General features: G+C 47.4%; 1 protein-coding gene across 6 annotated transcripts in view; it reads right to left on the bottom strand.

Annotated features, from left to right (window-relative positions):
- Positions 1-15,311, bottom strand: part of TXNRD2 (thioredoxin reductase 2) — a 336,976-nt gene that overhangs the window by 72,537 nt on the left and 249,128 nt on the right. The window contains exon 16 of one of the 6 annotated variants that reach the window (XM_063964745.1): positions 8,744-8,840. The exons of the other annotated variants lie outside the window; for them this stretch is intronic. Within the exon in view, the coding sequence (XP_063820815.1) occupies positions 8,784-8,840 (57 nt within the window). The 3' untranslated portion in view covers positions 8,744-8,783. Of the gene's footprint in view, positions 1-8,743; positions 8,841-15,311 lie in introns of those variants that run through there. 6 annotated transcript variants of the gene reach the window in all.

Here is a 15,311-nt window from a genome sequence, read left to right as displayed (position 1 = left end):
GCCCCTTCCCCACGAAAAACAACGCCCCTAAATTTTTGCACTGTCCATTCTTTAGCATGTGGGAATGGGAGGACCAAGCATTTTAGTATGTACCTAATTTTGCCCTTCTAACTGAAAAATGTGCCCTCCCGAATGAAAAATGTGCCCTCCCCGTGATCAGCACCCTGCCCTAAAAAAATCCTAGAGTGAACACTAAGGGACTGTCTACTTAGTGTCCTTTCATGAGGTTTGGGCTGAAGCGATATTTGGATAAATGTGCCCTAAGTTAAATGGATAAAACCAGTCACACCCCTGCACCCTCTCCCTCAAAACAAGTAACCCCACGCCCCCCTCATTCCTCTCCTCTCCTATAGGGAATGCCCACAGGCCCCTAATCCTGAACTCCCTCCCTACTGCATCAGCAGCAGACATGCCTATGTTTAAAAGACATACAGTGCATCTGAAAAATATTCACAGCGCTTCACTTTTTCCACATTTTGTTATGTTGCAGCCTTATTCCAAAATGGAATAAATTCATTTTTGTCCTCAAAATTCTACACACAATATCCCATAATGACAAGGTGAAAAAAGTGTTTGAGATTTTTGCAAATTTGTTAAAAATAAAAAAACTAAGAAATCACAGGTACATAAGTATTCACAGCCTTTGCCATGAAGCTTAAAATTGAGCTTAGGTGCATCCTGTTTCCACTGATCATCCGTGAGATGTTCCTACAGCTTCATTGGAGTCCACCTGTGATAAATTCAGTTGATTGGACAGGGTTTGGAAAGGCACACACCTGTCTATATAAGTTCCCACACTTGACAGTGCATGTCTCTGTGAATGTGCTTGAGTGGCCCAGCCAGAGCCCAGACTTGAATCCGATTGAACATCTCTGGAGAGATCTGAAAATGGCTGTGCACCGACGCTTCCCATCCAACCTGATGGAGCTTGAAAGGTGCTGCAAAGAGGAATGGGCAAAACTGCCCAAAGATTTGGAGGGGCCAAGCTTGTGGCATCATATTCAAAAAGACTTGAGGCTGTAATTGCTGCCAAAGGTGCATAAACAAAGTATTAAGCAAAGGCGGTGAATACTTATGTACATGTGATTTCTTAGTTTTTTTATTTTTAATACATTTGCAAAAATCTCAAAAAAACTTTTTTCACATTGTCATTATGGGGTATTGTGTGTAGAATTTTGAGGGAAAAAGTGAATTTATTCCATTTTGAAATAAGGCTGTAACATAAGAAAATGTGGAAAAAGTGAAGCACTGAATACTTTCCGGATGCACTGTACTGTATGTGTGGGAATTAGGTTTTCAATTGCTTTTAGTGATACTACTAAATGTATTACTGAGCGAGGCCAACATCTAGGGCTGGGAAACTCAGCTAACCATAAACACCTTCAGCTGTGATTGCTAAACATTAGGGATCGAGAAGCTATAGAGGTAAGAGAACATTCTAACATTTCAATATTAAAAAAATAATAATTCTGCCTCTGTATCTCATTAGTGTAGGGATTGTCACACATTAATTTTCTATAATTATGTGCAGTCTGCCCTATTATACCTATCAGTATTAAGCCCCATACACACTAGATGAGAAAGTAAAAGATCTCGCTCAGCAGGGCCAATCTGAGTGAGATCTTTTACAATTTCGTCCAGTGTGAACAACTCAATCTCGTTAATGAAACACGCTCCCATGCATCATTAACGACCTCCTCCCCCGTCAGAACATGTACAGACGAGGGAGGTCCTCGTTAACGACAGCCATGCTGGTGTCGTTCCCCCCGCTGCCCCCCCACCGTCGCTCCCTTCCCCACTGGCATCGGAAAGTGTGTATGTACTTGCCGATGCCGGTTTCCCCGCGCTGCCAATATCTGCGTCGGTGGGGGCTTCGCTAGTGTGTGCTGGGCTTTACATATCTCTGATAGTGGACAGACATCACTTGTAATTGACAATGTGCAATTTGGGCCATTTTTTTGACTAGACGGGCCGTTTTTTGCAGATTTTAAGGCATTGTTCGGCAATGCCACTTTACAAAAAAAAAAAAAAAAAAGTAGTGAAAAGACATTGGAGAAAATGCCTTAAAAACAGGCAGGAGGGGGGGGGGGGGGCGGCCGAAATCAACAGCTCCGAGATTACCGGAGCAAATAGCATACCCCCCCTTGACTCACTCTAGTGGAATGTGGGCTTACTTATTGTCAATTAGCCAAATTGTAATCTCCTAAACGACACAATATTTTGGATGTACTGTAAAAAAAAAAAAAAAAAAATTATCAATGGGTCACGGGTATGTTACTACGTCTTTAGCACAGATTTCTAATCCTATTCTGAAAAATCATGTTCTGTTGACCAATATGACCCTATCTTTCATTCCAAACTCCTACAGGAATCACGCTTATCAATGCTTTCCTCCTTTCAGTGGGAACGGTTGAGCTCATCTCTTAGAACAGGAGGTGATTTCCTTGTTTCACCTGGCCCTGATGGCATCAGTGCTGATTATTATAAAATGTTCCTTGCCAATTGTACCCTTAATACACTTTTCAGGTCCCTTCATACTGACTATCCTCTATATCCCATGTTCAACGAAGCACGCATCATTTTTTATTTTGAAGCCTAAAATTAATCCATAGCTGGTTTCCTTTTATATAACCACTTACCCTATTAAATTAGAAATTTAAATCCTTTTCAAAAGTTTTAGCCAATACCTTACAGGCCATCCTACTTAGGGGTATATGCAATTAGCGGTGAATCGCGGTAATTTTTCGGCCGTTTTTTAATTCGACACAATTCGACCACCGAATTCCGGCAAGTGGGTGCCGGAATTCAACATATTAAAAAAAAAAACGTATTCGACAGTCCCGCTGTCGAAAAACGGCCGATTTGACGGATTTTGATCCGATTTTTAAAAAACTGGAAAAAACGGTAAAAAACCCGAAAAAAATTGCGTGGGGTCCCCCCTCCAAAGCATAACCAGCCTCGGGCTCTTCGAGCCGGTCCTGGTTCTAAAAATCCAGGGGGGGGGAAATGACAGGGGATCCCCCGTATTTTTAAAACCAGCACCGGGCTCTGCGCCTGGTGCAAAAAATACGAGGGATAAAAAGAGTAGGGGTCCCCCGTATTTTTTACACCAGCATCGGGCTCCACTAGCTGGACAGATAATGCCACAGCCGGGGGTCACTTTTATACAGCGCCCTGCGGCCGTGGCATTAAATATCCAACTAGTCACCCCTGGCCGGGGTACCCTGGGTGAGTGGGGACCCCTTCAATCAAGGGGTCCCCCCCCAGCCACCCAAGGGCCAGGGGTGAAGCCCGAGGCTGTCCCCCCCATCCAAGGGCTGCGGATGGGGGGCTGATAGCCTTGAGAAAAATGAAAGAATATTGTTTTTTCCAGTAGTACTACAAGTCCCAGCAAGCCTCCCCCGCAAGCTGGTACTTGGAGAACCACAAGTACCAACATGCGGGAGAAAAACGGGCCCGCTGGTACCTGTAGTTCTACTGGAAAAAAATACCCAAATAAAAACAGGACACGCACACCGTGATAGTAAAACTTTATTTCACACATGTCGACACATACATATTTACCTATGTTCACACGCCGACCTCTGTCCACTTGTCCAAGTAGAATCCACGTGTACCTGTGAATAAAATTATACTCACCTGATCCAGTGTCCAGATTATAATCCACGTACTTGGCAAAAAAAACAAACGAACACCCGGACCAAACGGACTGAAAGGGGTCCCATGTTTACACATGGGACCCCTTTCCACGAATGCCGGGACCCCACGTGACTGCTGTCACAGAAAGGTCCCTTCAGCCAATCAGGAAGCGCTACTTCGTGGCACTCACCTGATTGACTGTACGCGCGTCTGCTGGCAGACAGCGCATCGCACAGCTCCCTGCATTAGTTTCAATGGTGGGAACTTTGCCGTCAGCGGTGGGGTTACCCGCGGTCAGCCGCTGACCGCGGGTGACCTCACCGCTGACCGCAAAGTTCCCACCATTGAATATAATGGAGAGGCTTTGCGATGCGCTGTCTGACAGCTCAGACGCGCATAGCCAATCAGCAGAGTGCCAGGACGTTGCGCTCGCTGATTGGCTGAAGAGACCTTTCTGTGACAGCAGTCACGTGGGGTCTCTGCATTCGGGGAAAGGGGTCCCATGTGTAAACATGGGACCCCTTTCAGTCCGTTTGGTCCGGGTGTTCGGTTTTTTTTTTTTGCCAAGTACGTGGATTATAATCTGGACACTGAATCAGGTGAGTATAATTTTATTCACAGGTACACGTGGATTCTACTTGGACAAGTGGACAGAGGTCGGCGTGTGAACATAGGTAAGTATGTATGTGTCGACATGTGTGAAATAAAGTTTTACTATCACGGTGTGCGTGTCCTGTTTTTATTTGGGTATTTTTTTTCCAGTAGAACTATAGGTACCAGCGGGCCCGTTTTTCTCCCGCATGCTGGTACTTGTGGTTCTCCAAGTACCAGCTTGCGGGGGAGGCTTGCTGGGACTTGTAGTACTACTGGAAAAAACAATATTCTTTCAATTTTCTCAAGGCTATCAGCCCCCCATCCGCAGCCCTTGGATGGGGGGGACAGCCTCGGGCTTCACCCCTGGCCCTTGGGTGGCTGGGGGGGGACCCCTTGATTGCAGGGGTCCCCACTCCCCCAGGGTACCCCGGCCGGGGGTGACTAGTTGGATATTTAATGCCACGGCCGCAGTATAAAAGTGACCCCCGGCTGTGGCATTATCTGTCCAGCTAGTGGAGCCCGATGCTGGTGTAAAAAATACGGGGGACCCCTACTCTTTTTGTCCCCCGTATTTTTTGCACCAGCACCAGGCGCAGAGCCCGGTGCTGGTTTTAAAAATACGGGGGATCCCCTGTCATTTCCCCCCCCGGATTTTTAGAACCAGGACCGGCTCGAAGAGCCCGAGGCTGGTTATGCTTAGGAGGGGGGACCCCACGCAATTTTTTTTCTGATTTTTACCATTCCATTTAAAATAAATAAATAATATTTTTAAAAATATATAAATAATACTTGTGCCACCAAAATAGACAAACCAAGTACCTAATCCCTTCTAATATAAATAGATATGCTATTACCAATAAAAAAAACACCAAAAAAAACATGTTTTAAATTTTTTTTATTAGATTCCGCCACCAAAGTGTGGCGGATTGAAAATGACGAATTTACTGTCTAAAAGCACTGTTGTCGAATTTCCAAACTTCAATTGAATATACTTTTGGCGAATTGTCGCATTTGTACCATTGCAGAAATGTCGAATTTGACAAATGTCGAATTTCAAAAAGTCGAATTTGGAAAGTCCGTTTTTTTGACGGAAAGTACTGAATTGCATTGTCGATTTTTTTTGGGGGGCGAAAATGTCCCGTTTTTCGACATTTTCGGGAATTCGACCGCAATTGCATATACCCCTTAATTTCCTTACCTCCCACCAACTAACTGGGGTTACCTATGGCCACAATCATGGTATCGGGACGGCCATAGTAGCGGGCTCTCACCGCTGTACTGTATTCACTTTCTACATGCTGTCAAGCCTGAATGGCGAAAAGGCCCTTGAGAAAGTCCTTGCTTGCGTCTCATCCATAGGTTTTTGTTTTTAATGCAAATCAGAGCCTTTCACATGTCTTTCCTAATGTGTTAATTTTAGTTATATATCTTCCACTTTGGCATTATGTACACTACCAGCCAAAAGTTTTAGAACATCTCCAAATCTTCATTTTGTGTCAGAAGTTCCCACAAATGTGTTGTATTTGTAGGTTGGTTTCACCCTTGTGTACAGTTCATCCTAAACCAACTTCAAGGGGTTTAAGTCTGAAAACTGTATCATTACATCAATTGTTCTTTTCCTTGAAGATACAGTAGTCCAGGCATAGACTTGAGAATAATTTTGGAGCATAATTTTGCTATAGGGTGAACCCTTGACCAACTAGGAATAGACCAGAAGGCATTTAAAGTCCAGTGCTTTTAAGAGCAAAACATGGGGTGTTTTGCTATAAAAACTATTACATTTTTAAAATTTAAACTTAAAACCCGGTGGGAAGCAGCCACCGCTTAGCAAATAAACAAAACACACTGAATAGCCATCATTATGCAGACATTATGCATACAAAAACCTTGGGTGATGAACGACAGATTTTGTTTTATTGGTCCGTAAGACTTCTTCCAGTCTTCAGTAATCTACCGGTTGTGCTCCATGGCCCAGGCAAGCCTCTTTTACTGCAGAGTAGTTTTAAATTGTTAATCCATTACTTGTTCCCTGAAAAAGGCTTTTTTTTTCTTAATTGCGCTAAATGTTACATTGTTTTTCAGTTTTTACTTACCTAAGCTTTTCTTTATTACTCTCTAGCAGTGTACCAATTACCTTTGTACCATGTTCGGTTATTCAATGGATTAGAATTGTTAAAATTTCATACTGGAAAAATGGGGGTGTTCTAAAACTTTAGATTGTTAGTGTATAAACAGAACACTCCTGTTACACTGCACTTGTCAAGAATTCCCCTCTTGACATTACTTTTTAATTTGGCTCTACATCTCTTGGTCCATATTCTTCAGTCTTTGGAGGTATTTTGGGGATTGGTTTTGAAAACACTGAAACTGCATATGACTTGGTGTTATATATGTTGCATCCACAGGAGTTGTCCTATTTTTACCAAAATGGAGTTCAGGCAGATTTTGGAATTAACTGTAAATCAGGATAAAATCTCTTGCTATGCGACTTAGGACATCCAAGGCAGGCTGATATACTCAAACTAACATAGGTTACAAAGTCTATGACCTAACTAGGCATCCACTTGCCAAAAATATCAATGCCCTTTATTCCCTATTTATATATTACTTAATGAAGACTATCCTAGCGGAAACAGATGGTTGGATGAACCCTTATCTATCATATCTGGGTGGTGCTAAATTACTCAAAATGATTTGATATGTATTATATCCTTCACAAGTCTTCATTTTTTTACCCCTAAGGAAGAAAACTGTTAAACAGGGAATTACTAAAATGTGCTTGGATTGATGATGCAAATTTCACCTAAATAAGATGACTGGAGTGCCCCAGAGGCATTACACCTTGTCTTATCAGTTACTGCTGATTTTTCCCCCTCTGATTGCTGTAACAGCCTTGATTCCCTTTTGGGTAGTTGGGAGGCAGGGTCATTTCAATACATTACCACGACCTCCGTAGTTCTTTCAGTTTCATTCCTATTCTTTCCATTGGCCATACAGTATCCTACTGCTACATAATGCTTATTGCTAGTTCCTATAGGGCAATGTTTATTAATATAAACGGGATGCGGTCAAGATCCCACCGGTCGGAATACAGACACCGGGATCCCGACCGCCACAATCCCGACATATTCTCCGTGGGTGTCCACGACACCCATAGAGGGAGAATAAATTAGTGTGCCAAGCGTAGCGAGGCACCGTGCCTGCAGCGTGGCGAGCGCAGCGAGACGGCAAGGGGCTGCGTTGCGCTCGCCCCCCTGTCGGGATTGTGCCGGTCGGGATCCTGGTGTCGGTATTCCGACCACCGGGATCCCGTCCGGTGGGATCTCGTACTGATCCCAGTATACCACATACTGTAGGGTTACTGGTCTCCTCGCTGCCGGTACACTATCGGCCTTCCGAATTCTAGGGCTTGTCCAAAAAAAAAAAAGACATCCGCACACCTCCTTTGAGCACTGCATGTGGGAAAGTCATCCTATTAAACTGGAGGCAAGTTCACCTCATACCTATACTCATTTACTGAATTATGCACCACTTTCTCCAGAGTGGGTGATATTGGGAATACTTGATCACTCTTTGAAATTGACCAGAGGTAGAAGAAATCAGGTACTGATCACCTCAGCTGAAGTGTCTTGAAGTGTCCCTCAGGCCTGGATACAGGCAAACTCTCCCTCCATGGATTTATTCACAAACACACTTTTGTTTGTGCTTCAAATGGGCTGGGTAGAAGTCAATTTGCACACTCGCTCTTTTCTGATTCCCCCATGTACTAGTTATATGTGGGCTTCCACTTTGATTGCTTTGTGAGCATCCTGCTATTTTTCCTTGATTTTCTTGTCATTGTCAAAAGCTGTGACAGGCATTTTGTTATATTTACTGTTTCAGAATATTTTTTTGGGAAAAAAACATGATACATCAGCTGCTACATCACCTTCTTCATTTTGACAATCATCTTTTAATATATTTATTGTCCTACTTGGGTGCAGATTTTCATACAACTAGCCCCAATATGCCAAGTGACTCAAGACGCCTTGCACGAGTGAGCCAGCAAGTCCAGTGGGACTCTGCGAGCAGTGGGCATCTTCTTGCACGAAAATGCGTCCTAGCCGAAATGTCATGCGACTATGCCGCACCAGGAGACTGCACATGTGATTTTATATGATACTTGCATAACTGTGTGCAACTGAGATGAGGAAAAAATACGTCTGTTGCTAACAGTCACACAGGACCTGGCGTGCTAAGAGGGACTGTTTGGCGCGACTCCAACAATAATGTATGGGGACAGACATGTACATTCAGCATCTAAGATGCTACCAAACAACTCAGTTTTTTTTTTTTTTTTTATATCTCCAATGGTGGCAGATTGATAAGTGAACAGAAGCAGCTCTGAATAATGGTGCTCATCTTGTCACTGGTAATCGCTAAATGGAATTTAGCACAGACAGTTTTTAGTTTTTTTATTACACTGCCTGGATATCAAGTCATCTTAGATGCTGCTAGTGTTGCTGCAGATGATGCCTGGTCATTATGACCTCATGTTAATCCCTTATGTACTAAACTTCTGTCTTTGAAGCCTCGATTCTTGCAGAGAGTTGGAGGGAAGTAGTACCCTGTGAAACATGGGATGCTGTATTAGCAAATGCAGTAGAGATGAGGATGATCATGGTGAAGTTTATATTTTACCTACGGAAGGTCAGAGACCTGAGGTCTGCTCTACAGACAAATCAGGATTTTGGTACTTACCGATAAATCCCTTTCTCCGATTCCACAGGGGCCACTGGAGCGCAGTTACAATGGGGAAATAGTAGGCAGTAATTGGGAGCTGGCACTTTAAAAATTCCAACACTGTGGCTAGCTCCTCCCCTACTATCTCCCCTCCAAGCCAGTCTACGTAAAACTGTGCCCGAGGAGAGCTGTAACAAACAAACTTGAAGGTAGAGGAGGTCAACTCCGCCATGTAAACCAGGATAACACAAAAACAAATCTGGAACTTAACGTAACCAAAAGGTTAAACTGAACCAAACAAACAGTCACATAGTGATCTGCAAACCCGGTAAGCCAAAAACAAAATAGGAGGAAACAGCGCTGGGTGGGCGTCCAGTGGCCCCTGTGGAATCGGAGAAAGGGATTTATCGGTAAGTACCAAAATCCTGATTTCTCCTTCATCCACTAGGGGCCACTGGAGCGCAGTTACAATGGGGACGTCCCAGAGCTCCCAAAACGGGTGGGAGAGCGCTGGGAGTCCTGTAAAACCGCTCGGCCAAACTGCGATGCAGAGGCCGCAAACGTGTCAAACTTGTAGAATTTGACAAACGTATGTCGGCCCGACCAAGTAGCCGCCCGACATAAAGTAGTGATGGAGACCCCCCGGGCAGCCGCCCACGAAGGTCCCACAGAGCGCGTAGAGTGCGCCGAAATTGAAGATGGAGGTTCCCGAGAAGCTGCCAAATAAGCTTGTCTGATGGTCAGTCGAATCCATCGAGACAAAGTCTGCTTAGAAGCCGGCCAACCCCGGCGAGCAGCATCGTAGAGAACAAATAAGGAATCTGACTTTCGAATAGCTGAAGTCCTATCCACATAGATCCTGAGCGCCCTGACAACGTCCAATGATCTCGAATCCGGAGAGTCCCCCGAGAGGGCCGGGACCACAAGCGGCTGATTGATGTGAAAATCAGACACCACCTTAGGTAGAAAAGACATACGAGTACGAAGCTCAGCCCTATCCGTATGAAACACCAGGTAAGGAGACCTACAAGAGAGAGCCCCAAGTTCCGACACTCGTCTAGCTGAAGCCAGTGCCAGGAGAAGAACCACCTTCCAAGTGAGATATTTGATCTCCACTGATTCCAGGGGCTCAAACAATGAGGACTGCAGAAAGGAGAGGACCAGATTGAGGTCCCACGGTGCTGTCGGAGGGCGGAAGGGAGGCTGTATTCGAAGAACTCCCTGAAAGAACGTCTGAACTTCCGGCATCAGGGCTAACTTTTTCTGGAAGAAAACCGAAAGAGCAGAGACCTGCACTTTTAGCGAACCCAGTCGTAAGCCTGCTGAAAAACCTGCCTGCAAAAATCGGAGAAGGCGGGCTAAGCAAAACACAGAAGGAGAAAATTCTCGATGTTCACACCAGGCTACATAAGCCTTCCAAATGCGGTAGTAGTGAGAAGATGTGACTGACTTTTTAGCCCGAAGCATAGTAGGTATAACCGTACGAGGAATCCCCTTCCTTTTCAAGATGGCTTTCTCAACAGCCACGCCGTCACACGTAGCCTGCGTAAGTCTGGATAAAGAAAAGGACCCTGTTGTAAAAGATCGTCTCGTAGTGGCAGGGGCCAAGGCTCGGCTACTGACAACAGGTGCAGGGTGGAGTACCAAACCCTGCGTGGCCAATCCGGAGCCACCAGGAGGACCAGAACGTCTTCTCTCTTGATGCGCTGCAGAACCCGCGGCAACAGTGGGAAAGGAGGAAAGAGGTAAACGAACTGGAAATTCCAAGGAGCCGTGAGAGCATCCACACCCGCTGCGGCCGGATCCCTCGTCCGAGAGTAATAAAGAGGCAACTGATGGTTCAGGCGGGACGCCATGAGGTCGATCTGTGGTTTTCCCCACCGGCGGACCAGTTGCCAAAACACCTGGGGATGTAGTGACCATTCTCCCGGGTGCATGTCCTGCCGGCTGAGATAGTCGGCTTCCCAATTGTCCACTCCCGGAATGAATATCGCCGAGAAGGACAGAGCATACCTTTCTGCCCAGAGGAGGATGTTGGTGACCTCCCTCATCGCTGCTCGGCTGCGAGTGCCGCCCTGACGGTTGATGTACGCCACCGTCGTGGCGTTGTCGGACTGAACTCTGACTGCTCGACCGCGGAGGTGATGCGCCTGAAGCAGAGCATTGTACACCGCCCTTAGTTCGAGAATGTTTATGGGGAGAGCGGATTCGTGTATTGACCAGCGCCCCTGAAACCGATGTTCCAGGGTCACTGCCCCCCAGCCTCGCAGACTGGCGTCCGTGGTGAGGAGAGTCCAATCCCATACCCCGAACCGCCTTCCTTCCAACAGATGCGTCGACTGGAGCCACCAGAGAAGCGACGACCGGGCCTTTGGAGATAGCGTCACCCTTTGATGAAGGAACAGATGAGATCCTGACCACTGATGTAGAAGACACAGTTGAAACGGTCGAGAGTGGAAGCGACCGTACGGAAGAGCTTCGAACGCTGCTACCATTTTTCCCAGAAGGCGAATGCACAGATACACTGACACCCGACGGTGTCGAAGAACCGACCTTACCAGTGTCTGCAGAGACAGGATCTTGTCCTGAGGAAGGAAAACCTTCTGACGGACCGTGTCGAGAATCATCCCCAGAAACAACAGCCGTTGCGAGGGGCACAATTGAGACTTCGGGAAATTCAGGATCCACCCGTGTCGAAGCAGAAGGTCCTGCGTCAGCCGGATATTCCGAAGCAACAGTTCTGTCGAGCTTGCTTTTATTAGCAAATCGTCCAGATAGGGAACAATCATCACACCCTGCTTCCGAAGCAGGGCCATCATGACCGCCATGACCTTTGTGAACACTCTGGGAGCCGAAGAGAGACCGAAAGGAAGGGCCTGGAACTGGAAATGAGTGTCCTGTATTGCAAACCGGAGAAAAGCCTGGTGAGGAGGCCAAATGGGAACATGTAAGTATGCATCCTTGATATCTAAGGATGCCAGAAACTCGTTTCTTTCCAACCCCGCAATAACAGACTGGAGGGACTCCATCTTGAACTTGAATACTCTCAAATGTGGATTGAGATCCTTCAAGTTCAGGATTGGCCTGACCGAGCCGTCCGGCTTCGGTACGAGAAACAGGCTTGAGTAATAGCCCTGTTTCCGATGATGAGAGGGAACAGGGATCACCACCCTTGCGGATAGAAGCTTCTGGACCGCTGCCTGCAAGGCACTTCTTCGGTTGTTGGAAACTGGCAAACCCGTGGTAAAAAAACGCTGGGGCGGTTGTTCCTGAAAATCGAGCTTGTAACCGCAAGTGATTAGATCCCGGACCCAAGCGTCTGGACAGGACTGTACCCAGATCTCCTTGAATTCCCACAGACGAGCTCCCACTCTGTGATCTCCCAGGTGGGAGGGGAGCCCGTCATGCGGTGGTAGTGGTAGAGGACTTACCCTCTGAGTGGGCTGAGGCTGCGGAACCTCTACCCCTGCCGCTGCCTCTACGGCCACGGAAGGTAGAAGTTCCTCCCCTGGCCTGGCCTCGAAACCTGGAAGGGGCACGAAAGGATCGAAAGGAGGGACCCCTATATGGCCTGCGAGTGGCTGGAGCAGCCGAGGGAAGATAAGTCGACTTACCACCGGTGGCCTGAGAGATCCAGGCATCCAGATCCTTACCAAATAGAACCTCACCCGTAAAGGGCAACGCCTCTGCTGCCCTTTTGGATTCCGTATCCGCTTGCCACTGCCGGAGCCAGAGAGCTCTGCGGGCCGCAATTGCTAAAGCGGAAATCCTAGCTCCGAGTATACATATGTCCTTGGACGCTTCGCAGAGATAAAGGGCTGATTCACGGATGTGTTCCGCCCACTGTATCAACTGATCCGCCGGCGATTCGTCACGAATTCCAGCGGACAATTGCTCCGCCCAAGCTTCGATCGCCTTGTTGACCCAACAACCTACCTGCGCCGGGCGATGCAATACCCCCGCCACCGAGTAAATAGTCTTCAAGGTGGATTCCAACTTCCGATCTGACGCCTCCTTAAGCGAAGTTGCCGCCGGAACCGGTAGGACCGTCTTTTTGGACAGATGAGACACCGAAGGATCCACAATCGGAGAGGTCTCATAACGTTTTCTGCTATCTGCTGGAAAAGGATAGGAAGACAACAGTTTTCTTGATACCTGAAATTTTGCGTCTGGATGCTTCCAGGCTGCCGTGATGAGCGCATCCAGCTCCTCCGAAACTGGAAAAGTCACCGGCAGGCATTGGTTGGTGCCAAACCTTGAAGGGCGTAAGGCATCCTGCTCTGTGTCCTCCACCTGTAATACTGAACGAATAGCAGTAATAAGAGCCTCTATACCCTGAGCTACTGGTTCAGAGTCCCCGTATACCTGATCGCCATCAGTATCCTGTATATCAACATCCTGTACATCCTGTACATCTAACCCCGCCTCATCTAATTGAGGCATATCATCGTCCAAGTCCTGTAACACAGAGGCTAGCAATCTCTTTTTAGAAGCCTGTTGAGAGGGACTAAAGGACGGGGCTTGGGAAGGGATTACAGCCCTAGAGAGCCCTTCTACTGACTTTGCCAAAGAGACCGCCCATGCAGGTTCTGGCTCCGGTACCGGGACAAGCTGTCGGAACCGGGCCGCCTCTCTATCTTCCCGAGAGGCTTTCAGTTCCCTAGTCAGCAAAGACATAACTTCTGAGAGTTGTGTCGTCCATGCAGGGGCGCTCTGGGGTTCTGAGGAGGGCTGAGCAGATGGCTCTGACTCCTCACATACAATATGAACCTGTTTTTGTGTTGCCCTAGAGCCTTTATTGGCCATGGCAGCACCAACCACTGTGACCCTCCCCCACAGGAAACAGCAATAAGCAGAAGTGGAGGGAGGGGAGAGGGTAGGGAAAATGCAGCCACAGCAGCCCGATCTATCCTGCCCTATAATGTGCAGTGACAGGCTGTACTAAGGATTTTATGCCCCCCGTGCCCCCTGTCCCCACTGTAACTGTCTCACTGTACAGGCTCCCTCCGTTGCGCTTCTCCGTCCCGCGCTGTGAATAGGAAGTGGCCGCCAGCGCGCGCTGTTTCCGGCGGAGCAGATCGGGACTAAGCTCCGCCCCCTTCCGCAAAGGCGCCAAATTTGAACTTGCTCTGCGCGCTTTGAAGGATCCCCGTAGCGGCTCTGTGAGCCGCGCTGAGCGGGGATCCGAGCGGGAAGGGGGGCGGACGGGAGCGCGGGCGGGAGAAAAGCCGTCTGAGTGCTGTGTCCCTCCCCCATGCAGTAATAAATAAAGTGCATAGCCAGAGCTGCCCAAGCCCCGTGTCACCTCCTAACTCAAACTTGTAGCGAGTGGGGGAAGGGAGGGAGGGAGGGGAAGGAAGGGGGGGCTGGGGGGCTTTCAGCATAATGTGGTAAAGTGACCGTGACACGCGCCGCACGCAGCGGTGTCCGGCCACGTATACTTACCATTGCCGTGCTGCCGGTATCTTCTGCCGACGGAGCGGCCCCGACACGCGCCGCACGCAGCGGTGTCCGGCCGACTCCAGAGAGCTTAGTGTCTCCTTCAGCCAGGGCCCATCCCGAGCCGCACGCAGCTGCGATGGGACCCCGCCGGCAGCCTCCCACGGTGCAGACTGGCAGTGGCAAAGCTGCCAGTCTGTGGATGTAAGTAAGATTTAAAAAAAAAATTTCTTCAGAGAAGACCCAAGTGAACCAGCTCCCTTGGGCACAAATTAAAGACTGGCTTGGAGGGGAGATAGTAGGGGAGGAGCTAGCCACAGTGTTGGAATTTTTAAAGTGCCAGCTCCCAATTACTGCCTACTATTTCCCCATTGTAACTGCACTCCAGTGGCCCCTAGTGGATGAAGGAGAAATCCACAGATGATGAAGATCACAATACATCTGTGAATGGTCCATAACTACTACAATTACTGGAAAGAGAGGCAGTGAGTGGCACTGCACACGCACAGCTGGTGACTGAGTCTCCCCACTGTCCCTAGCTACTTGTCTATGTGTAGCTCATCTATCTAATGTGGGTTATAGGGAGATATATAACTGCTTGTAATAAAGCACTTCATACCAACCAAAGTAAGTATCTGATTTATGCATAACGTAAACCTGGCCCAAATCTTACTGATGCAGACCTGCATGCACCTTGCTATCTTGTGTATCATACAGTCTACTATACCCCATACTTTGTATTAATGCGGAAATAAAAAATGACCATGGAATCCTACGACCTGTATAAAAGACTGGGCCAACAGCCTTTTCTATTTAATGTATATAGCAACTTTAATCATTGATCACTTCTAATATGCATATCATTACCATTTATAGAAGAGACTGCATTATCCCAAATAGTAACTTTATATTATATG

Source organism: Pseudophryne corroboree, chromosome 1 (assembly GCF_028390025.1).
Source record: "Pseudophryne corroboree isolate aPseCor3 chromosome 1, aPseCor3.hap2, whole genome shotgun sequence".
Classification (NCBI taxonomy): domain Eukaryota; kingdom Metazoa; phylum Chordata; class Amphibia; order Anura; family Myobatrachidae; genus Pseudophryne; species Pseudophryne corroboree.
The sequence above is the reverse complement of the archived record's forward strand: the minus strand, read 5'-3'. Positions and strand labels throughout refer to the sequence as shown.